This window comes from Scyliorhinus torazame, chromosome 15, assembly GCF_047496885.1.
Source record: "Scyliorhinus torazame isolate Kashiwa2021f chromosome 15, sScyTor2.1, whole genome shotgun sequence".
In the NCBI taxonomy this organism is placed as follows: Eukaryota; Metazoa; Chordata; class Chondrichthyes; order Carcharhiniformes; family Scyliorhinidae; genus Scyliorhinus; species Scyliorhinus torazame.
Window position 1 is genome coordinate 181,442,519 of NC_092721.1, and position 24,715 is coordinate 181,467,233.

At 45.5% G+C, this 24,715-nt stretch overlaps 1 protein-coding gene across 3 annotated transcripts in view; it reads right to left on the reverse strand.

Moving 5' to 3' along the window:
- Positions 1-24,715, reverse strand: part of gabrb3 (gamma-aminobutyric acid type A receptor subunit beta3) — an 896,267-nt gene that overhangs the window by 447,526 nt on the left and 424,026 nt on the right. The window contains exons 1-3 of one of the 3 annotated variants that reach the window (XM_072477217.1): positions 9,468-10,390; positions 9,271-9,362; positions 9,047-9,114 (exon numbers count right to left, since the gene is read on the reverse strand). The exons of 1 other annotated variant lie outside the window; for it this stretch is intronic. In XM_072477217.1, the coding sequence (XP_072333318.1) occupies positions 9,047-9,114; positions 9,271-9,362; positions 9,468-9,550 (243 nt within the window). In that variant the 5' untranslated portion in view covers positions 9,551-10,390. Of the gene's footprint in view, positions 1-9,046; positions 9,115-9,270; positions 9,363-9,467; positions 10,391-24,715 lie in introns of those variants that run through there. One more of the 3 variants, XM_072477218.1, reaches the window with a different exon arrangement.

Genomic DNA, 24,715 nt, shown 5'->3' on the forward strand with positions numbered 1-24,715 from the left:
CACATGACCAGATGTTGTATTGTCAAACTTTGCCAAAAAACGGGAGCAAAGATTTAATCAAGGAAACCATACCAATGCACGAGCAACACAATCAGCTTAAAGCTCAAAATGGTAACAACAAAAAATGACTTTGCCACTGCATAAACAGAATTGCACATGAATCGTGTTGCAACACAACACTGGAACAGCTTGTGGCCCTGATCAGATATAACAACACCTTTACTTCATCATTTATATAATGGGAGTCAATCTGACACACTCTGCAATATTTGGGGTGGAGAACGTTTTCTGCAGTCAATGTTCCAGAACACAGTAGAACAGCTGGTAAGGGCAACTGAGTGGCCAGAGGCAGGGCAGGAAGTGACTAGTGAGGGTCGATTGGAAAGCAGCTGGGGAACTAGATTCCTCTAACAGGAATTCCTATTTAAAATACCAGTGATAATAATAATAATCCTTATTGTCACAAGTAGGCTTACATTAACACTACAATGAAGTTACTGTGAAAAGCCCTAGTCGCCACATTCCGGCACCTGTTCGGATACAAGGAGGGAGAATTCAGAATGTCCAAATTACTTAACAGCACATCTTTCGGGACTTGTGGGAGGAAACCGGAGCAACCAGAGGAAACCCACGCAGACACAGGGAGAACGTGCAGACTCCGCACAGACAGTGACCCAAGCCGGAAATCAACCTGGGACCTTGGCGCTGTGAAGCAACAGTGCTAACCACTGTGCTACCGTGCTGCCCATAGGTGTTGGTCAAAGGGCATACAAAGTCACCAGGAGCATCAACAAGGCATCATGTTGCAAATAGTTACTTATGGCGGGCGTATCAGCACAACAATTGTAAAGTGATGAACGTGGAGATTTTTATAGCGAGAAGGATGCTGCTTGTCAATGTGAAGTGTCCTGAATGACATATTGCTTGCAAGGGCCAAGGTTCAGAAGATCATGGATAAATTACAAAATGTTCTACAATAGGTGAGCTTGCAGCCAAAGGTCAGGGTGCATGTGAAAATGAACAATATGGGCGGAAGCAGATTCAGGCTCTGCAAAGGGCTCTACGCAGTTCAGATCCAAGTTGAGGAGGAGAATGGGATGGGTGGGGTGGCATAGTGGTAATATCACTGGACTATTAATCCACATACCCAGAACAATGCTCTTGAGACACAGATTCAAATCCCACCACCGCAGCTGGTGGAATTTGATATTCAATTAATAAAATCTGGAATTTAAAAGCTGGCCTCTGTTATGGTGACCAGGAAACCATTAATGGTTATCAGGAAAACCCATCTGGTTCACTAATGGCCTTTCGGTAAAGAAATCTGCCAATCTTACCTGGTTTGGCCTACGTTTGACTTCAGAATCACAGCAATGTGGCTGACTTAACTTCCCTCTGAAATGGCCCAGTGAGCCATTCAGGTCAAGGGCAATTAGGGTTGTTCAACATGTCATGTGCGAGTACCTTTAAAAAATGGGTGTTTATCAGTGTTTAAGAAATGTACCTTTAAGAAATGGGTGTTTATCAGTGATGTCAAAGTGTGGGTGGAGCTGGGCTGTCTGTCAGCTTTTTACTTTCGTTTTAGGCTGTTTGCTGCAGGGCGTGTTTTAGTTTCGTTTTCAGAGCTGGATAGCTGCAGTCACAGCCAGAAGGTGTATGAGTCTCTCTCTCTGTAATCTAAAGAATGTAAATCGATCCTTTGGCGATTTAAAACTAATAACTGCTCTCAGTAGTGACTTTAACCTGATGTGCTTCTGTTTTAAAGATTTTTAAAGTCTTATGGATGTTAAAAGGACAGCTTAAGCATTACTTAATGTTATATTCTTTGGGGGTTGTATTTGAATTGATGGTTGCTAAGATGTTCACTGTATGTTTTAAAAAGGTTAACTTGAGTTCATAGAATAAACATTGTTTTGCTTTAAAAAATACTTTTCCATTTCTGCTGTAACACAACTGTAGAGTGGGCCGTGTGCTCCCCATACCACAATCTATTAAAAGTTGGGGGTCAGGTGAACTACATGATACGCTTTGGGATTCTCTAAACCCTGGCCCATAACAAACAAATGCTGTCTTTGTCCATGATGCCTACATCCCATGCAATAATACATTTAAAATATATATATATCTTTTACCGGACTGCTCCCAGTGCCACAACCTTGGCCAGACAGGGAAAGAACGCTTTTCAGGGAGAGACTGTTGACATGTAATAGCTAAAGAAAAATCAGGATTGTGATTTAAACGTTATTGTATATAACAAATTAGAAAGATAATCTGGTAAAATAGGAGGTGGAATATTACTTATTGAGGAATAACATAATTGAGAATAAAGAAAAGGAACACAGCTATCTTCGACCAAAGGTGGAATTCATATGGATCGAGAAAAAAGGCAAAGAATTAATCACAATAGAAGTGCAATCTACACGCCACCTACTAGTGGAAGGAAGGTGAAGGAAGAAATATGCAGACAAATTCGAAAATTGGGAATAAAAATAGAACAACCATTCCTCTTGAAGATTAGGTTAAATAAAGTTCCTACAATGTGAAAAGGATTCCTGTAACTGGATATGTAAAAAGTACAACAAAAGATTCACTTTTGGATCTAATAATGCGGATTGAACCAGAGTGGATAAGTGAAGAAAATGTTGGAGAGCTTCTGGGCAATAGTGACCACAATATAATATCCTTTAAGAAGATAATACAGAAAGGGCATAAGGGTGGTAAAAAACAAATTAATAAATTAGAGAAAATATAATTTTGAGGGGCCCAGATTAGAACTTGAGCGAATTACATGGGCAATGATATTGGCAAACGATAATGTCGAGCAACAAGGAGAAACGTTTAAAATACTTTTCAACAGAGTGCGGGAAAAATAGATTACATTAAAGGAAAAGAACTGGTGAGACTCATGGATGAACAAAGACACAAGGGAACAATTGAGTAGGAATGAGACATACATTCAGGACATAGACAGTGGGCTGCTTGGACCCAGGAACTTGGTGGCTGTGGTCCAGACACCTTCTTTACAGCATTAGTTCACAGGTGTTCAGGTTGGAAAGCTTACTCGAGTGGCTTACTGACCGAGCACATGTTGAACCTCCAGTTGTCTGCAGGGAAAATATCCTCCTCAAAGGACACCACTGGCTGACAGCTAATGAAGTATTCCCACTGATACAACAGGACCTCAAAAAGAAAACCCATGCACTCATCGGAAATCTCATAGTCCCCACTGTGAGACACTCCACACTCTAAAAACTAATTATACCCCTACGTCTTGATAATGCATCTCCTAGTCAACTGCAAACACCACCAACCGCAACTGAGTAACTGACCTGAGAGATGAAATCCAAGGTTTCAACCTTCCACAGAAAATTTGGACAACCCTCGATTGCTTTACGACCTTTACGGCAGGCCAGGGAGAATTTAATAGATTTTATAGAATCCCTACAATGCAGAAGGAGACCATTCAGCCCATCGAGTTTCACCCTTCAAAAGAGCACTGTTCCTAGGCTTATGTCCCTACCTATCCCTGCAACCTCATAACCCCATCTAACCTACATTGCGTCCGGAGGAAATCTATGTAGATATGGGGAAAAGGTACAAACTCCACACAGACAGTCACTCAAGGCTGGAATCGAACTTGGGTTCCTGGTGCTGTGAGGCAGCTGTGATAACCACTGTGCCACCAAGGATGTGGCCACTTATTCCACAAGTGGAAAATGGGGAACAGCTCAAATTGTGACTGGAGCCGCCCAAGCCAGACTATCGCCCACACACTGAAATTCTGACAGATCCATTTCTGGTGACATTACAACCATTCCACTGCATCAGATGAACCTTTTGAATGGATTGTTAACCTTGATATTAAACCATAACTGCTTGTTCAGTCATACAAATTTTAAAAATGCAAAGGAAATAACAATAAAATAGGGGCTGGTTTAGCTCACTTGGCTAGACCGCTGGTTTGTGATGCAGAGTGAGGCCAGCAGCTAGTGTTCAATTCCCGTACCGGCTGAGGTTATTCATGAAGGCCCTTCTCAACCTTGCCCCTCATCTGAGGTATGGTGACCCTCAGGTTAAATCACCACCAGTGAGCTCTCCCCCCTCAAACGGGAATGCAGCCTATGGTCATCTGGGACTATGGAGACTTTACCTTACCTTACCTGAGATAGAATACAAAGACATGAGGTGAGAAGTCAAAAAAACAATAAGGAAGACATTATGAAATTAAATAATCAAGGAAGGTAAAATAAAAAAGGATAATATTTCAAGGATATTAATTTAAGAACAGGCTGGAATGGGAATAGGACTAATAGGAGATAGGCAGGTTAATCCATGGATAGCGATGTGGAGATGGCAGCAATATTAACAGGTGATTTTGCTTTGGTGTTTATCAGGGAGTTTTAACAGGTAGACATGACATTGAATGACAAGATGAGTACTGACGTAAATGAATTTAAAATATCTTGAACGAACCAATGAAATTCAAAGAGGATCCTAGTCTGGATGGATTGGATCTGTGGATTTTCATAGAATGTAGGGAAGAGATAGCAAGGGGCATTTCTACCCATATTTAATAATTCATTAGGAAAAAGGTGTCGTGCCAGAAGAATGCTGGATAGCTGATGAAATTCTGATATTTAAGAAGGGGAACATACCCAGTGAATTACAGACCAATCGGCTTAGTATCATTTGGAGCAGGGGTGGGGGGGGTCCTCACTATGGAGAGGATTGGGGCAGAGAATATGGAGTCGGGGACAAGTTGCAAAATGAATTGCCAGCTGACTTCAAGACAAAAACCAGACAGTGGGACTGAAGGGTATTGATCAGAGTCAGAGGAAAGTGGCGTTTCACAATAATCAGTACTGGGGCCACTCTTATTCACAATTTAAATTAACAATTTGGTCTTTGGAATCAAAAACACAACTTCTGAGTTTGTGTTTAACACCAAATCAGGGGAATACTGAGGAGAGCTGCAACAAATTACAGGAGGACATCAATACAGAATGGGCAAATAATTGGGAAATGAAGGTCAAATTTCTCCCAGCCATACGCTGGCAGCGGGATTCTATGCTCCCACGGGCAGCGCCCCTCCCCTCCCCCACCCAACAGGTTTCCTGGCAGTATAATGTGGCTTCAATGGGAATTCCCATTGACAGGCAGCGGGAATGGAGAATCCTGCCACCAGCAAACACGTGCCAAATTCTCTGTCCTCGCTAGCAACAATACCAATGGAGCATCCAGCCCAAATTTAAACATTAATAATACCTTTTATTTATTAGAATAGGGAAGTCATTTAAAGTTGGGAACCCCGGTGGGGTAGAAGAGCAAGAGCGCTTCTAAATATACAAATCAAGAAAATTTACACAAGAGTTGAGCAAGGACATTATATATAATAAAAACACCAGGCTTTATTTCTAGAGCAATAGAATTGAAAAATAGGGAAGTTATGCTAAATCTATATTGAACCTTGTTGGACCACACTTGGTCCTTTTTAGATATTAATTTGCAGGATGTGAGCATTGTTGGCAAGGCCAGCATTTATTGCCCATTCCTAGTTGCCCTTCAGAAGGTGGTTGTTAACTGCTGGAGGCCCTGATGTGTAGGTACACCCACTGTGCTGTTAGGGAGGGAGTTCCAGAATGTTGCCCCAGCAACAGTGAAAGAAATGCTATATATTTCCAAGTCAGGATGGTGAGTGACTTGGAGGGGAACCTCTAGGTGGTGGGGTAGTTCTGTAGTTCTAATTATCATATTATTAAAAATTATATAGAGACACTGGAGAGGATACAGAGAAGATTTGGAAAGATGATGCCAGATATCCTATCAGAGAAGAATAAACAGGTTAGTTATTTTTTTTCTTGAGACAAGGCTGTTGGGTGACCTAAAATAGGTCTTTAAAAATATGATATAATGGACGTAGAGATAATGTTTCCACATGTGGGAAAAGTCTAATTAAGGACCATTAATATTAAATGGTCACCAAGACACCCAAGAGGAAATTCAGAAGAAACTTATTTCCCAAAGAGTTGTGAGAATGTGGAACGCACTAGCACAGGAAGCGGCACGGTGGCACAGTGGTTTGCACTGCTGCCTCACAGTGCCAGGGATCTGGGTTCAATTCCAGCCTTGGAATTGAACCCACTTCACTGCATAAAGGAATAAAAAGGGTAGTTAGACAAGCATTTGAGAGAGAAATGAATAGAGGCATATGGTGATGGATTTAGATCTGGAAAGAAAGATGGGAGAAGACTCTTTTGGAGCATAAACGCTAACTAGGTTAGGTCAAAAGGCCTGTTGCTTTGCTTTATAGCCAATGAGTAATTAGAAAAGGGGTACAGAAATGGGGCTTCAGACGTCTGGGTCATTGGGACCACCTTTAGGGCCAAGGAAGATTGCATAGATGAATGGCCTGCACCTCAAAGGGAAATGCACCTATCCTTTCAAAAGAAATAAAGAAGGTAATGGGGTAAGTTAGAAGCAGAAAATCCAGGAGAAAATGATACACAAGATTTCAGTTAAAATTGGGCCCTGTATGTCAAAACTGTGAAAAAGACCATCAGGACATGGCTAGATTGTTCAACTGTTTACTACTATTCTCCACTTTTTGTCTGGTATCCAGGTTCATAACTCTACAGCACCTGCTCCATTATTTTCATGGACTTCAATTTTGCTTTGCAATAAGTTTGTTGTCAGTGAAATCAGGAACCTGTTTTTCTCAAAAAAGGGTCGAGGAAATCTAGAACTGACTTTCTCATATCTTCTGGGTCAATTCAAATTTTCAACAATGAGAGTGATGGATCTTTGTTAAGTAAGATAGTGAAGGGGTTTGGAGCAAATGTTGGAGGTGGATTGAAGTACAGATCAACCTGATGGAACTGAATGGAGACACAGGTTTGAGGAGCTGAATGACCCACTCCTATTCCTATTATTGTTAAAGGTTAGTTCCAGCCATTATTTCAATGACCCGAGATATCACCACTTATGCTGTTTTCTCTATTACATACGCTACTGTCAACTTTGTCAAATAATCCAGATCATTTATTGGTCTACGAACACAATAAAAGTGCCGAAATACAGAGCAATTGAGGATCAATGACAATTCAGAAACTTAATGTCCCTTGATCTTTAAAATATGCTGATCAGGGCGGCACGGTGGCACAGTGGTTTGCACTGCTGCCTCACAGTGCCAGGGATCTGGGTTCAATTCCAGCCTTGGAATTGAACCCACTTCACTGTGTAAAGTTTTTATGTTCTCCCCATGTCTGCGTGTATTTCCTCCAGTGGCTCCAGTTTACCCCCACAGTTCAAACATTAGGTGGATTGGCCATGCTAAATTGCCCCTTAGTGTCCAAAAGGTTATGTGGGCTATTGGGTTATGGGAATAGGGTGGGGGGCATGCACCTATGTAACGTGCTCTTTCAGAGGGTTGGTGCAGCCTTGATGGGCCAAATGCCCTCCTTCTGTACTGCAGTGATTCTATGATTCTATACGGCATTTAAAGGAAATGTTCCAAATTAAATAAATGAATATCCCTGAAGCTTTAGTGAGCTTATCGGGTAACTACATGAGCCATTTGGATCAGGAAGGTCATTGACTCCATTCCTGTCTGTGGTGAGATAGTTTATCTTAACTTTAAGGGAAAGAGGGAATGTGGGTGGGTAAGAGGCAACAACAGTAATAAAACATGTATCATTACAACTGTGAGTACACTTAACAATGCTTCATTGGCTTTGGGGTATCCTGAGATCATGAAAGGCATTGTATGACTACAAATCTTTTTGGGCGGTTTTCTTTTACAAAGTGACTCAGCCTCCCGAAGTTTGATGGGTTGAATGGCCAGTGCTCCAACTCTTATTGCCATTCAATGTTTCCTGCTGGAAGTGCACATTGGATGAGGACAAGATTGGACTCAACTGTAATGATGATCAAGGTCGCCACTAACAGAACTATCAAGGTTCACACGCACACACACATCAGGGTTTTGGACCAAATATTGGGACTGACCAAAGGCCTGTGGAACCGTTCACATGGTCTCAAATTCCCCTTACCACCGATCGTAACTAAAATGTTGCTCAGAGAGAAAAAGTAAAGTTAGAATTGTGTTGATTCCCGCGAAGGAATGACTTCATTTCTTGCACGTTTGAGGAAAGTTTTTGAAGAGCTGACATTTACACTTGAAAGAGGTGGGTGAGCAGAAACTGAGCTGGCAATTTTACACGGGGCCATAAACGTGTGTTAGCTGTCAGCAAAAAAACACAATCTTTCATTTCCATTTCTCAGTGCAAACACTTTATTCGGGACACGCAACGAGCATCTTTCGTTTCTCCACAATTGGTGGGTGCATTTCCTGCATTATTGTTGGCGTACGGATTTGTGTCAGAGGTGTGATTAAAATCAGGGTATCAATAGCCTGGAGTCTTTGAGGGCTCCGTGAGGTGGCGGGCGTATTGATTAGATTGTAATTCCTGCAATTTAATTGCTCAAATCCAGCTCCGAGCGCAGATGAATGGTCGCTTTCAGGACCTGAGACAGCGAAATACCATTCATCTCAATTCACTGCACCGCACATCCCCTAACCTGCATTGAAACGCCGAGTAAAGGACCGAGGGTTGAGGATACCTTCCCTTTGGTTCGGGATTGCTACAGTTAAGCGTGTCCATACTCTCGGCGGAGGGGTTGCCAGCAGATGGCACCAAGCATGGCTCTCCAATCTACGCGATATGGCTCTCGCCCACCAGAGCCCAATGGAAGGCGACAGTCACAAGGTGAGGGGGGAGCCTTCCCAGCCACCCATCACACGCCGCAGCTGGAGAGGGTCCACTCTCCCAGATGTGCACAATGGCAGCGACCCAGACAACACCATTGAAGTCCGCACCACACTCAATATCCCATGGCAGTACAGCCTCAGCAGATGCATCGACGCGAACTACACAACCACACAACAACGCCAACCACAACGTGGGTTCGAGCTCCATGTACGTTTTCAACACTAGTAAACGCAGGTTTGAAAACAAAAACCACACATAAAGGCAAACGATGGACTCACCATGTTAACTTCAGACACCTGGTCAATACTAGCCACGTCTATGTTCATCCCAACGCTGACTGGTGGACCTTGAGGGGTAAACAAGTAAAAGTTAAATGGGCCGGACTTGCTCACATATATTTGAATGTAGCTCTGTGATGTCTTTTGGGGGGAAGGGGTGGGGGGGGGGGGTCTGTTGTTGGGGTTAAGGGCCGGCGGAGATGGGACTTTGCAAAGAAGCCTACCTCCAAAATCGGGTCTCAGCCGAATGTCGTATCCCTTGAGCAGGTTATCCACCGTTTCTTTCACGAACGCCATATTCCCAGGCTCATTGACGCTGCAAATGAAGCACAAAAACACAAGGAGGAAAGGAGAAAGTCGACCCCATTTCACATCGCACTCAATAACGTGAGCGGCCGCCTTCCACGTTGGAGATTCTTACCTCTGAGCGCAGCACACAACTGCCACCAATACTACGGGCGCTGAGAGAATATTAAAGTACCGTCTTCTCTGGTATGTCCACATTCCTCGGTTGTTTGGTTAGTAACTAGTTCGCGGGTTAAAAATGGCAAATTTATGGCACAATGCGGAATACCCTTCAAATCCAAAAGCATCCGTGAAGAATACAGAGCACACATTCACCCCTTCAATAACATGGCTCATAGATGATTACAGAGAGAGAGAGAGAGAGAACCACCAAGAATGTATCTCAGCGGTGTGGTTATTTCAATGTTCCTTTTCTAGCTGCACACGACGCAGTTAATTCTTCCGAGCGAAATCTAGTGGTCCTTCAAGAATGGATTCATTTTGCCAAAAAAAACGACACGGCTCCCCCCTTCCTTGCAACCAACCAACCAACCCCCCCTCCTCCTCCTCCTCTTCTATCTCTTTGTTTTGCTCTTTTGGCTCTTCACTCCCATAGACGGTCGGATTTCAGATCTCCACACATTCCCATATTCAGAGACGGTTTGCCAGCTCCGGGCTCTCTCTCACACACACACACACACACAGGACGGAGGGAAGGAGGGAGGGTAAAGGTGGGATGGAGACGTTGACACTGCTTAAGAAAAACACATTTCAGACCTCATCCCTACAGGCTCGGCGCTAAAGCAATAGAAGCGGCCACACGATAACAACACATCCAGCTCGCTCCCATCCCCACATCGATCGTGGCAGGAAAGGGTGGCGGAGGAGGGAGAGAGGGGAGGGAATTGCTAAGTCCTTTTTTTCCCCCCTCCACACTGGGGTTTCACATATCAATCTCTCTCTCTCTCTCTGCTGCTGCTGCTGCTGATTGTGGTGATGATGAGGATAGGGGAGGGGGGGCGGGGTGCTCGATTTGGACACGAGTTGGTGGAAATTCAGATGCCTGGTTCCAAGATCCCCCAAAAAATGAAATGTACGTGCGGAAACCATGTGATAAAATACTGGGTGTCAGCCTGGACGTGATTGTAGCAGAGCCCAGATTGACGTGGGCGTCAGCCATCCAGCAGTGGGTCGAGCCGAGAGCAACATCACCAGCAAGGAATAGAATCCGTCTCATCAGAGAGCAGAGGGAGGGACTTTGAGTCTTGGAGGGTTGGAACAGTGGCTGTCGGGGAGGGAGGGAGGGCTGCGTGGAGAAGGGATCGCACCGTCTCACATACAGTGATTTGGGCTCAAGAGGAGAATCCCAAAGCCATCGAGTTGGGGTTAACAACAAACAAACACCTCGGACCATCGAGAGGGCAGCTTTCAAATAATGTCAACAAAGTGACCGCTACCATCGTCAATCGAAGACAGCGATCTCATTGATGTTTCTGTGTCTGACACTAAAATTGAACAGCATTAAATGGAGCCAGCCGATTTTGTTTTAATTGGTGTTCACAGACAGCCATGGTTTCGAGGTTTAAAAAGTTTGAGAGGTTGGGTATTTCGAGCCCCCGTCTGGTGACCCGGTGGGTTCTGTTATGTCATTTCTCACTTATGTCAATTTTAAAGGATAACAAGGACATTCAGCCAGACCCGATGTGGCCCAACTGGATTCCTGAGCTGGCATTGGTCAGAAGCGAATGAATTGGCGGCAATCGGATGGCCCTGGAGATAGACATGAATCGCAGTTAAAGATGAGGTTCCAGTGCCAGAGCTCTGACAAGGCCGCCTGGGCAAACACTGCCCACCCCTGACACACAGAATCGGCCCAACATGACAGTAACTGTATATGCAAAGGCTGATGATGTGCCCCAGACAGTGTAATCCAAGGCTGTGTGATCTCCATGGAGGCACCCACATTTTCCCGTTTCAAAAAAAAACTTGCTGATGGAAAGGATGGAAAAAAAACCGACGGATGTCGAAGGCTTTGCAGAAGGCATCCAGTTTTAAAGGTGAATTAAATAAGCCCCCCCCCCCCCCCCCCGGCACATGTGAATTAACCCGCACACTGCTTGGGTGAGCTCATGATTAATTCCAGGAGCTTTGGTCTACGCTGTTGCCTTCCTATCGGTTGCTAATACTATCCATGTTGGAAGTGAAGTATTATGCTATCGATTTACTATAAGCTGAACATTAGCACAGCATCATGATATAAACGACTTAATCTAGCGAGGCCATTGTGCTAACCCAGGTCAACATGCATCATTTGTCTCCCGTGATAATTTCAATGTATTTTACGTATACACTTATCGTTTTGCACATAAATCATTATTTAATGCTTTGGTGGTGTCTCCTCACCCTCTAGTCCAGGTCGTTCTAGCTACAAAAAAAAACAAGTTCAGAGGGGAAGACAATACCCCCACCCACAAACAAAAAATGTCACATTCTTGGATCAGGTTACTCACGGATTTTTCTCTCTCCAAATAATGACTTTCAGATCAACCGCAATTTATTGCCAGATCAACATTGACGATGTTATAAAAAAGGTTATTATGAGAGACGACTCATTGGCCATCTTCAGATAATGCTGCCCCATCATGCATTGTGCTCCAGGCTTCCCACAACATCAGTCCGTGGAAGGTATGCCCTAAACCAGATTCTCACTCTGCCCTGAGCCATTATCTGTTCACCATGACTTGCATATAACGCCCTCACATCTTTTCACACCCGAGACTAATTATTTAAAGCGGTTCCTTTTCATAGTCTCATTGGAATTATTCTACAATCCCCTCTATTATCAATTACATGATAACGTTCTCGAGTCAGGTATGTTGTTACATGCCGTAACAGCATAAAACATTGTGACTGTATAAGTGAAACATAGCCAATCTATGTAAAAGCGGACAATTGGAGAACGATCTCACGCCTTTAGTCTCATTATTCATTCGCCACACCAACTGTTGACAGTTTAACACTGAAATAGATGCATCATTGAACACGGGCAGCACGGTAGCCTTGTGGATAGCACAATTGCTTCACAGCTCCAGGGTTCCAGGTTCGATTCCGGCTTGGGTCACTGTCTGTGCGGAGTCTGCACGTCCTCCCCGTGTGTGCGTGGGTTTCCTCCGGGTGCTCCGGTTTCCTCCCACAGTCCAAAGATGTGCAGGTTAGGTGGATTGGCCATGATAAATTACCCTTAGTGTCCAAAATTGCCCTTAGTGTTGGGTGGGGTTACTGGGTTATGGGGATAGGGTGGAGGTGTTGACTTTGGGTAGGGTGCTCTTTCCAAGAGCCGGTGCAGACTCGATGGGCCGAATGGCCTCCTTCTGCACTGTAAATTCTAAAAAAAAAAAAAAAAAAAAACTATAGGCTTCCATTTAGGGCTCCACCGACTGTATATATCAATTTCTAGCTTTCCTTATTGAACGTCTCGCTGACATACATACAACAAATTGGTTAAGCAAATGTTTTGATTTCCACCCTTAACTGTCATATTTTTAACATGAAACTCAAAAATGTTTCTTTCTCAATATCTTAACCTGGGGAGTTCTTAATATCCACACATTCTCATTGATTCAGAAAGCCTGATCAGACAACAGGGCATGTTTAATTTTGACTACAATTGGTTATGCAAATTGAAACTATTCAATCAGATCACTAATGTGCTTACAAGGGTGTCACAGCACTGATAATATGGCCTTTAAACTTCACTAATTCCACACCCACTAGCCATATATTCCTTCCATCACTCTTGTACGCGAGGACATATTTAGTCAAAAATGCTGAAATAAATTAAATTACCAGTCTTGTTTCTTTACAAAAATTGACCAGGTTTCCTAAGTCTCGCATGTTTTCCCCTTTCATGCAAAAGCCTCAAACATTTCCGATAAAAAGAGATGCTACATCTTTAAAATGTATCTGGTCTTGGATCCAGGATTATCTATGATTGGTGTTTATCTTTGATTCCATAGCACTTAAGCATCGCTATTAATTTTATAATTCACTCACCAATGATCTCCACCGCATAATGAGAAGATTGAGAAGATGCAATTGTAGTTCTTCAGTCTCACAACACTATGTCCAAACTTGGACAATGTACAGCATAGAATCCTGAGACTTAGTGGCATTGTTGTTGAGATGCGCTACTCAATCAGGATAGCAGTTAGAAATAATTTTTGATATTGGCGGAAACAAGAACCGTAAAACTTTTTTTTTGCTGTGCATTACCTTTGAAATGTCGTCTTTCCTCCTATAAATATTCCTATAAATAAATGATTGAAGGCTTCATGCGACTGTAGCGTATCGCAAAGCATTGCTAACTTATAAAGTCTGAACCAAAGGCTTGAAACAAAGTGATTACCGAAGAGCTCTTGAAATCAGTACAGGAAAGGGTTTTGACAACGGTGTTACATTTAGCATTTTACAGACTCAAGACAATTTAGAAGACCTAAAAATCAAAATGAGTATTTTCTTTCACAAGGAAAGATAACTGAAATATTCACAAGTTCCAATGTGCTTCATATCTATGCTGCAGATAATTCTTGAGCAACCATTTCTGGATAATTTTGTTTAGGCCCAAGTAATGCATATGATAACAACAAATTGTTGGAACAGTAGTACAATTATCTTGCTAGACATATTTCAGAGCTGCAATATTTCTAGATGGAGAGAAAATCAGACCTGTAAAACCAATTTGAAGTAAAATTAATTTAGTAAATAAAAATGTAAGGGTTCAGCAGATCCTCACTGAGCCTGACTTCTGCCCTGGCATATTTTCATAAGGAAGGTAATGCATGTGTAGTAAATATTATCTGTGGAATATTGGTTCAGGCGGTCTTGTGGTGTAGTGAGTAGCATCTCTGCCTGTGAGCCAGAAGCTGTGGGTTCATGTCCCACTCCAGGACCTGATGGCCAAGGAGGTTGCATTCATAACACAGCCAAACAAGTTGCGTATTGACTTGTAAATCTATCCAACAAATTCCAATGGCAGGTGGTGGAAGTGGAAAGAGTCCTAGTCAGCCAAGTGATAGAAAGAGCAGTAGAGCCTCTACCATCACGATGCATAGCTCCAGAATGCAACATACTTTTAAAAGAGCAGGTTGCCACAGCAAATCAGACTCCTTGGAGAGCCAGTTAGCTGGACAACTGGAGTGGATCACACTGGTGCTAATGGCATGGAGTTTGATACCCATTCCATCTGGGGTGGCTCTTTACCTCCCTTGCTGAAGGTTGTGGCATTGTCCAGTTGGAACTCCTAGGACAGAGAACTAAAGAAGAATCTTGTCTCACTAACAAACTAAGATGTATGAGTCTATACTATTTCTCATGCATAAACTGAAGCGTGCAAAATGGACATCTCGTATAGCTGATAGTGGAGCTTTTAATGCCACTGGCCCATATTACCTACTGGGAGCTGCTCTAAATAGGCACATCATAAGATCAGTTAGAGAATAATTGATGTTGTTTTTGGCAGTTCCTTTATCCATAGAATCCACTGAATCTCTACAGTGCAGATGGAGACCATTCGGTCCATCGAGTCTGCATTGACCCTCCGAAACGGCCACCTCCCCGCCCCATCCCTGTAACCTAACCTACACATCTTTGGTCTCCAAGGGGCAATTTTAGCATGGCCAATCCACCTAACTCGCACATCTCTGGACTGTGGGAGGAAACCGAAGCCCCGGAGGAAACCCACGCAGACATGGAAAAAACGTGTAAACTCCAAGAGATAGTCACCCAAGGTGACATTAGATGGAAAGCTTCTTGCATCATTTTCGAATGGTAAGTTCAGCTTCGGACAGAAAAAACCCTACAAGTACAGCATTTGAAGTGAGGTGCCTCACACATGTACTTGGCAAGAATATGGAAAAATTTGGTTATTCTGTTTTATCTTCCACAATTGAATTTATTTACACTGCTTTAACTGTTGATTAACTATCCTATTTTATCTGATTTGACCTATTTCTTAATGCCCTTTATGTTAACATAAGTATTAACAAGAGGTCATTTTAATCTATCTCCCCCCCCCCCCCCCCCCCCCCACCTTCTCCCCAGGAGAAAAAGAAGAGGATGGAGGCAAATGTCCCCTTTTACTTTCAGTAACACTTTGCAAGGGTAAAAGGGGCAGTTGGTCTGGTCTAATTCCTTCAGAGTCCCACCAGTTAGGTTAGGCTAAATTACCTCCAAATGTCCAATAATGTGATCCTTGATAGCTGATGCTCATTTGTGCGTCAACTACAGGAGCCCTCTATTCATGGGATTGAGGGTTATTCAGGTGCCTTGTCGCCTACAGTCAACCAACTTGAAACCTCTGGGAGCTTGCACACCAATTTTATAAGACATCAAAAATGGCACATTGCCATGATGTGGCTGAAGTGTCTATTGCAAAATAGTGTTTCAAGAAGACCTGCTTCAAAACGTATGTTTTTCTATATATATATATATATATATTTCTTAGTCCCGATAAATCATTCTTCAAAAGAAACATAATGTTCCATGTTATACAAAAAATAACAGGTGGCACTCTTAGGAAAGCTAGCAGTCTTTTGATGGCTACTGATGCCCAACATTCAGCCTTTAGCCTATGCGAATGCCAATCTCAGCAGAACCTTTGTGAAGAACTATATTTTAAAAATATTGCAATATTCCATGATGGCTCCGGAGCGTGGCGACTCTCTGCGAGCTCTCTCCCACAGATCCTCTCCCTATATCTCTTATAACCGTACTAACCTTTTAAAATTGAATTCAACACTATCTCTAACCTTTACATTCCATATGCATCACCCGCTTCCTGTGTCTATGCATTTGCATTGTGTATGTATGTATGCCCTATGTTTTTTTTCCATGTACGGAACGATTTGTATGGACTGTATGCAGAACAATACTTTTCACTGGTACCTCGGTACACATGACAATAAATCAAATCAAATCAAATCAAAATGGAATGGTTTTGCGGAAGATAAATTTGTTCAAGTATAGGTCAAAGAAATTAGACTATGGAATGATAGTCTGGCAGTTTTGCACTGGGTCCATATTATTGCGCCCTACATATTACTTTACATTTCTTTATATTAAATTCTATTGGTGATTCATCTGCCCAGTTACTTAATCTGTGAGTTTTCCTGTCATGTGATTATTGAAACGTAGAGCAATGGTACAAAGCACACTTCGTTTCTGCTGCCTTAGGCTGTCTTGACAAATTATCACATCTGCTTCATTGTATTCTTCCTGAGCTACTTTTATAATACATTGATATTCATGGGCGATGCACTTTCATTTCTAAAGCCTTCCCCATGCTGCCACCAAGAGATTTACAGGTCACATGCACAGAACAATGCAATGACAACTATATGGTTTATTTAAAGGATATTAAGGTTATTCAGTCCCTTTTTGAAATACACTAAATCAATGTGCATAGTTTTTTTATCACTTTATATAGTTTTCACCAGGACATCTAACACTTAGTTATGATGTACTCAATTTAAAACAGGTGGAATTCTAGAATAGTAAACGCATAGACTTTGAAAGGCACACCATGTTATCTTCAATTCCTAATGTCAGTAGATGCTGATTGATTTGCTAGCTCAAGGTTATTGCTATTTGTTGGTGGATCCATGTGATAGAAATCTCATTCCCAATGTTCACAACTTATTTAAATAGCTGACCAGCAAACATGTTATGACACAAATTCAGAAAAGATCAATCAAACAACTTATTTCTCAAATGGTACGATTGTAGAACCTCAATACCAGTACGTAAATTTTTAGTTTCATGCTCAGTCATGATTTTATTTTGTCTCTGCAGGAGCGATCTTCAGCCGCCAGTGAGGACGGCGACATGAGCAGAAAATTCAGCGGGAATCGAAAAATGTTTTCTAATTTTTGACGCCCCTCACCATTGATGTGATGAGGAAAGCACCATGGAAACCGGGAACCTCATTTTGGAACAAAGAACAAAGAAAAGTACAGCACAGGAACGGGCCTTTCGGCCCTCCAAGCCGTCGCTGACCATGCTGCCCGTCTAAACTAAAATCTTCTAGTTCCGGGGTCCTTATCCCTCTATTCCCATCCTAATATTTAATGCATTATAATATCATTAGCGAGCCCTCCCAGATGTCTTTCCCCAGTGAATATTCATTGGGCTCACCGGTGCGACTACATCAGCTGTATCAAAACGAGAGCCTGACGCCCTTACCTCAGAAGGAGATATCGGATGTGAATGCTCAGGTTGCCATAACCATCCATGTGCCAGTCATAGACGGGTAGTTGAGTGCACTCGCGTGACCCAGATACGTTTATCTGAGGACCGTGGGTGGGTTAGTGGTTCAGGGGACTCGTTCAATATCAGCATCTCAAGAGGTGGGATTGCTTATAAGCCTTAGCTGCCCTTCAAAGCTGTGAGCCTCTAGGTGTAAAAGGGTCTTGTGGCTGGTAGGCAGGCAACACTCCCCCTGTCCCCCTTGCTGGTCTTGTGGTGATATCACCGCTGAAGGATTGCCCTTCCAAAGTGGCAGCTGGAAATTGGGTGGGAGCTGTTGAGCCCTTAGGCTCAGCACTGAGGGAGGGAGGGGGGACTGTGAGGTTCTTGGATGGGGTCCAATGAGAGGCCAGGCTAAATGGGCAGAGTGGGGAGCTCTGACAAAGGCTGCTTTCCAGCCTCATGAGGTCTAAAGACCCTCACATTGGGGGAGGATGACTACAGTTAGGAATGAACACCCACACACAGGCAGCACTGTGAAGCCAGAGGGCACGAGCTGCATCGGAATGCAAGGCCACTGGTTATGGAGGCCAGGCTGTCAGGCATCAGTGCCTGGGTGATTGGCTGTTCAAGTTGGAAGGCTCATTTATTCTGCAGCCCATGTGAGTGGGGGGAATAAGGATACCCTCTAAGGATGAACGTGACATGCTAATTTCAGTCTTCACATGCATCAGGTGTGCCTCGCCTGCCGTAGGGGAAACCAGTTAACTAACCAGCTCCCTGACCTTTCCTTGGTGGGTGAATTGTGTCAATTTAGTCAGCATTGCATGAGTGTGCCACTGTCCAATCTCTCACATCCACATAACAGACAGGTGCCACAGATTTGATCCCCAATGTTATGCATTATAAGTAGTTCATCGGTATTCCGGTGGTGGCCATGGAGGAGTAGGTCGCACATTCAATAGTTCCTGCCTAAATCGAACTTTCGGATCTTTTCTCCCGGGTTTTTGTGGACTTTATGGAATAAATCGGTGGAGTTAGCATCAGTAAGGAGGATCCAGTGTATGGATAACTGGACCAGAAGTGGCAGTGTGAAACAAATTAGTCCCGATAAGAGGGAAGCAAGGGGAGATGGCAGTGCGGCGAAGCATGGCAGATGGCAAGGACCAGGGAGCGGCGGCTCACTGGCCGAAGGAGCAACAGATGGAGTTTTTTAAGAGTTGCTTTGCCGAGCTAAAAAGGGATACGCTTGACCCGATGAAAGTATCAATCGACTAAATGGTCGTGACTCAGGCAGCCCAAGGGAAAGCGATCCAGGAGATCGAATTAAAACTCTCCAACCAAGAGGACGAGATAACTGTGCTGAAGCATCAGGTGGAGGTGCGAGAGGACTGCCACAAGCAGATACAGGAGAAGCTGGAGGAGCTGGAACACAGAGCCAGGAGGCAGAATTTAAGAATCATCGGCCTTCCTGAAGGTATTGAGGGATCAGATGCGGGAGTGTATGTGGCGAGTATGCTGGAGTCGTTGATGGGAGCGGGGGCCTTCCTTTGAGCCCTGGAGCTGGATGGAGCGTACAGAGCACTCGCAAGGAAACCCAAGGCGAACAACCCGCCAAGGGCCATGGTGGTCCGTTTTCACCGATTTTCAGACAAGGAGCACATCCTGCGATGGGCCAAGAAGGAACGGAGCAGCATGTGGGAAAATATCTAAGGTTCCCATCTATCAGGACCTGGGTGCGGAGTTGGCCAAGAGACGTGCGGGGTTCAACCGGGCAAAGGCGACCCTCTTTAAGAAGGGGGTGAAGTTTGGGGTGTTATACCCAGCGAGACTGTGGGTAAAGCACGAGGACCGACACTATTATTTCGAGTCGCCAGATGATGTTTGGACATTTATTAAAGAGAAGTTGGATTCGAGTTAAGAGACACTAATGCTTCGAAGATGGGAGGAGGCAGCGGATTGTAATAGTGTTCTGTTTTAATACAAGATTGTGGTTAGTCATGGGTGAGAGAGCGGGTTGGGGGGACGGTTGGAGGGCGCTTTGTTCAGGGGCGGCTGCTGCTTGAGGGGGTACCCGGGGGCGCGGGCTCAGGGCTGGCCAAGAAAGGGTGATGGCTAGTTGGTAGGGGGGGGGAGGCGGTGGTAGCCCCCCATCCAGGCTGATCACTTGGAACGTGAGACGTCTGAATGGGCCAGTGAAGAGAGCACGCATGTTCGCGCATTTAAAGGGACTAAAGGCAGATGTGGCAATGCTCCAGGAGACACATCTGAAGGTCACAGATCAGAAGAGATTAAGGAAGGGTTGGGTAGGTCAGGTGTTCCACTCAGGGCTGGACTCGAAGACCAGGGGGGTAGCAATTCTGATCAGTAAGCGAGTGGCATTTGAGGCTGGGAGAATAATGGCTGATAAAGGGGGTATGTATATCATGGTGAGTGGGAAGCTGGAGGGGGTCTGAGTGGTACTCGTGAATGTCTACGCCCCGAACTAGGACGATGTGGATTTTATGAGGCGTATGTTAGGCAAAATCCCGGACCTTGAGTCACACAACTTGGTCATGGGAGGGGACTTTAATACAGTCATTGAACCTGAATTGGATCGCTCAAAATCCAGGATAGGTAAGAGGCCAGCGGCGGCAAGGGAGCTGAAGGGCTTTATGGAACAGATGGGGAGTGTGGTGGTATGTATTAGGGGTAATGTGGTACCCGTGAAGCCGAGAGGCTATTGGCTGACAAGTCCCGGGTCCTGGTTGGATCTGCCGACTTCTGGGTCCGCCCTGAAGGCGAAGTATAAGAGCCCGAGCTTCTCCCCGCAGCCTCATTCTGTTGCTGAGCTGCTGGGGACATGTCTCGCTTAATAAAGCCTAGATCGACTCCATCGCTTCTCGTCTCGCGTAAGTCATTGTGCGCTACAGGGAGCATAGACCCCTGGAAGTTTACACGGCCGAGGGTAAAGGAATTTTCTTTCTTCTTCCACGTCCACAAAGTCTATTCCCGTATTGATTTTTTTATTCTGGGCAGGGAGTTGATCCCAAAGGTGATAGGGACGGAATGGTTGGCGATTACAGTTTCGGACCATGTCTGGACCATGCACTGGATAGATTTGCGGCTTGGGGAGGAGAGAGGACAGCGCCCGCTGTGGAGACTGGACGTGGGGTTGTTAGCGGGAGAGGTGGTTTGCGGGCGGGTAAATAAGAGCATCCAGAACTATTTGGAGACAAATGACACGGGAGAGGTATCGGCAGCGACGGTCTGGGAAGCCCTGAAGGCAGTAATTAGAGGGGAACTTATATCGATCCGGTCCCATAGAGAAAAGAGGGAAGGGGCGGAGAGGGAGAGATTGGTGGAGGAGATACTCCGGGTGGATAGGAAATATGCGGAGGCCCCGGACGCGGGACTCCTGATGGAGGGTGGAGTTTGAATTGCTGACCACAGGGAAAGAGGTAGAACAGCTGAGGAAGGCTAGTGGGGGGTGTATGAATATGGGGAGGAGGCGAGCAGGATGCTGGCGCACCAGCTTAGGAAGAGAGAGGCGGCCAGGGAGATTGTGGGAGTAAAGAATAAGGAGGGCAACTTGGTCTCAGACCCGGAGGGGGTGAATGAGGTTTTTAAGGAATTCTACAGCAAACTATATGAGTCAGAACCTCCGGCGGGTGTGGAAGGGATGAGGCAATTTCTGGACCAGTTGAGGTTCTCGAGGGTGGAGGAGGGTCTGGTGGAGGGGCTGGGGGCGGCGATCGAGACAGAAGAAATTATTAAGGGGCTGGAGGGCATGCAGTCAGGCAAAGCTCCGTGGCCGGATGGCTTTCCCGTGGAATTTTAAACATTTTTTTTAGAGGCGTTGAGCCCACTACTGTTGAGGATCTTCCATGAGGCGAGAGAGAAGGGAATCCTCCCCCCTACAATGTCACAGGCCTCGATCTCACTTATTCTCAAATGGGAGAAGGACCCTGAACAGTGTGGTCAATCTTGTTGCTAAATGTGGATGCCAAGCTATTGGCGAAGATCTTGGCCATTTGGATAGAGGATTGTGTCCCGGGAGTGATAGGGGAAGGCCAGACTACATTCATTAAGAGCAGGCAACTTAATGCTAATGTGCGGAGGCTTTTAAATATTGTTATGATGCCCTCGGAAGGAGAGGAAGCAGAGGTTGTGGCTGCGATGCATGCAGAGAAAGCTTTCGATCGGGTGGAGTGGGAGCACCTGTGGGAAGCGCTGGATAGGTTTGGGTTTGGTGAGGGCTTTATCCAGTGGGTGCGTTTGCTGTACCAGGTGCCTGTGGCAAGCGTGCGCACGAACCGGCTTTGGTCGGAGTATTTTAAATTGCACCGGGGATGAGGCAAGGGTGTCCCCTTTCTCCGTTATTATTTGCTCTAGCCATTGAGCCACTGGCCATAGCATTGAGAGCTTCAAGGAACTGGCAGGGGCTGGTCCGGGGTGGGGGGGAGGGAGCACCGGGTCTCGCTCTACGCGGATGATCTCCTCCTGTATATCTCGGACCCACTGGAGGGGATGGGAGAGGTCATGCGGATCTTAAGGGAATTGGCAGTTTCTAGGGATATAAATTGAACGTGGGGAAGAGCGAGCTGTTTGTGATCCAGGCTAAAGGACAGGAGAAGAGACTGAGGGAGCTGCCACTGAGGAGGGTAGAGAAGAACTTTCGTTACCTGGGTATACAGGTGGCCCGGAAGTGGGATTTGTTGCATAAGTTTAATCTGACCCGGCTGGTGGAACAAATGGAAGTGGACTTTAAAAGATGGGACATGCTCCCGCTGTCACTGGCTGGGAGGGTACAGACCGTTAAAATGACGGTCCTCCCCAGGTTCTTCTTTGTATTCCAGTGCCTTCCCAAATTCATCCCGAAGGCTTTTTCTAAACGGGTTAATACGATCATCTCGGGATTTGTGTGGGCGAATAAGACCCCGCGAGTGAAGAGAGCGCTGCTGGAACGCAGTCGGGGGGGAGGGTGGGCTGGTGCTGCCGAACCTTTGCAACTACTACTGGGCGGCCAACATTGCCATGATCAGGAAGTGGGTATTGGGGGAGGGATCGGCATGGGAGCAGTTGGAGGCGGCGTCATACAAAGGCGCCAGTTTGGGAGTGCTGGCAATGGCACCTCTGCTGTTCTCGCCGGCCCGCTACTCCACCAGTCCGGTGGTGGGGCGACATTGAAGATCTGGGGGCAGTGGAGGAGACACAAGAGGGTGGAAGGCGCGTTGGTCTGGACCCCGTTATGTAATAACCAAAGATTCCTGCTGGGTAGGATGGATGGCGGGTTCCAGAGCTGGCAGAGGGCGGGTATTAGAAGGATGGGTGACCTGTTTATAGATGGGAGCTTTCCCAGCCTGCAGGCACTGGAGGACAAATTTAAATTGCCGCCAGGAACGGCTTTAGGTATCTACAAGTGCGGGCCTTCCTGAGGAAGCAGGTGGTGGCCTTCCCGCTGCTGCTGCCACGGGCGATACAAGATAGAGTAGTGTCCGGTACCTGGGTGGGGGAGGGGAAGGTGTCGGATATCTACCAGGAGTTGTTGGAGGCGGAGGAAACCCCGGTGGAGGAGCTTAAAGGCAAGTGGGGGGAGGATTTAGGAGGGGAGTTAGAGCCGGGACTGTGGGCGGAAGCCCTAAGTAGGGTCAATTCCTCCTCGTCATGGGCCAGGCTCTGTCTAATACAGTTTAAGGTGGTGCACCGGGCACACATGGCAGCGGCGAGGATGAGCAAGTTTTTTGGGGTGGAAGACAGATGTGCGAGGTGTGCGGGGAGCCCAGCAAACCATGTCCATATGTTTTCGGCATGCCCGAAGCTTGGAGGGTTCTGGCAGGGGTTTGCCAGGGCAATGTCCAAGGTGCTAGGAACACGAGTGGTGCCGAGTCCAGAGGTGGCGATTTTTGGGGTGTCAGAAGACCCAGGAGTTCAGAGAGTGAAAGAGGCCGACGTCTTGGCCTTTGCCTCCCTGGTAGCCCAGAGACAGATTTTGTTAATGTGGAGGGACTCGAAGCCCCTGAGTGTAGAGACTTGGGTTAGTGACATGCCTGGGTTTCTCAGTCTTGGGAAAATAAAGTTTGCCTTAAGAGGGTCAATGTTGGGGTTCTCTCGGCGGTGGCAGTCGTTCGTCGACTTTCTTGGGGAAATTTAATTTAAAATGTCGGTAGTAGCAGCTTTCTGAGGTGGGGGGGGGGGGTAAGTGTTGTGTTTGTTTGTTTTTTGTTAATCTCGATGGGCTGCGAAGACAGAGCCGTTCGGGGAATTATCTATTTTTGCACTATTAATGTTTAACGCTGATTGTTCTTTTTCTGTTTTTGTTATAAAATTTTACAAATACTCCAATAAAAATATTTAACAAAAAAAAAAAGTAGTTCATCAGTCACTCCACTCAAGGGAAGATGTGGGGAAGTGTCTTATTCCCCTGTAGGCAAGAATGCAGGACCATTGAATGCACACAACTGACCTGACTCTTTACCGTTGGGGGAGTCAAGCGACCCACTGAGGCTCTCATGGATCAAAGGGTTTCACTGAGGGAAGTTGAGAGGGACAACTGTGGGGAAATGGCTATTGTTTGACAGGGGAGGGAGTGGGACTCATTGGGTGGCAAGGTGGTGCGTTGGTTAGCACTGCTGCCTCACAGCGCCAGGGATCCGGGTTCAATCTGACCTTAGGTGATTGTTTGTGTCGAGTTTGCATGTTCTCCCCGTATCTGCGTGGGTTTCCTCCGAGTGCTCCGGTTTCCCCCCACAATCCAAAGATCTACAGGTTAGGTGGATTGGCCATGCTAAATTTGCCCCTTAATGTCCAAAGATATGCAGGTTAAGGTGGGGTTACAGGGTAGGGCGGGGTAGAGGGCCTAGGTAGCATGCTCTTTCAGAGGGTCAAAGCAGACTCAGTGGGCCAAATGGCCTCCAGTAGGGGTTCTATGGATCTATAGAATGATGCTCACATTGGGGAATGTGCGTGGGTTGATGTCCCAGATCCTGAAAAGGCTGTGGGTCAGTGCATTGTCAGGAATCCTCATCGCTCATTTTGATGTTCTCTTCCTTTTAGTTTTTGATTATGGAGAATCATGGAGCCAGTCGAGCTGGCAATTCTTATGATTACAATCGAACAACAGCAGCAACATTCACGTGCCGCTGCACACCGCCCCAAAAGGAG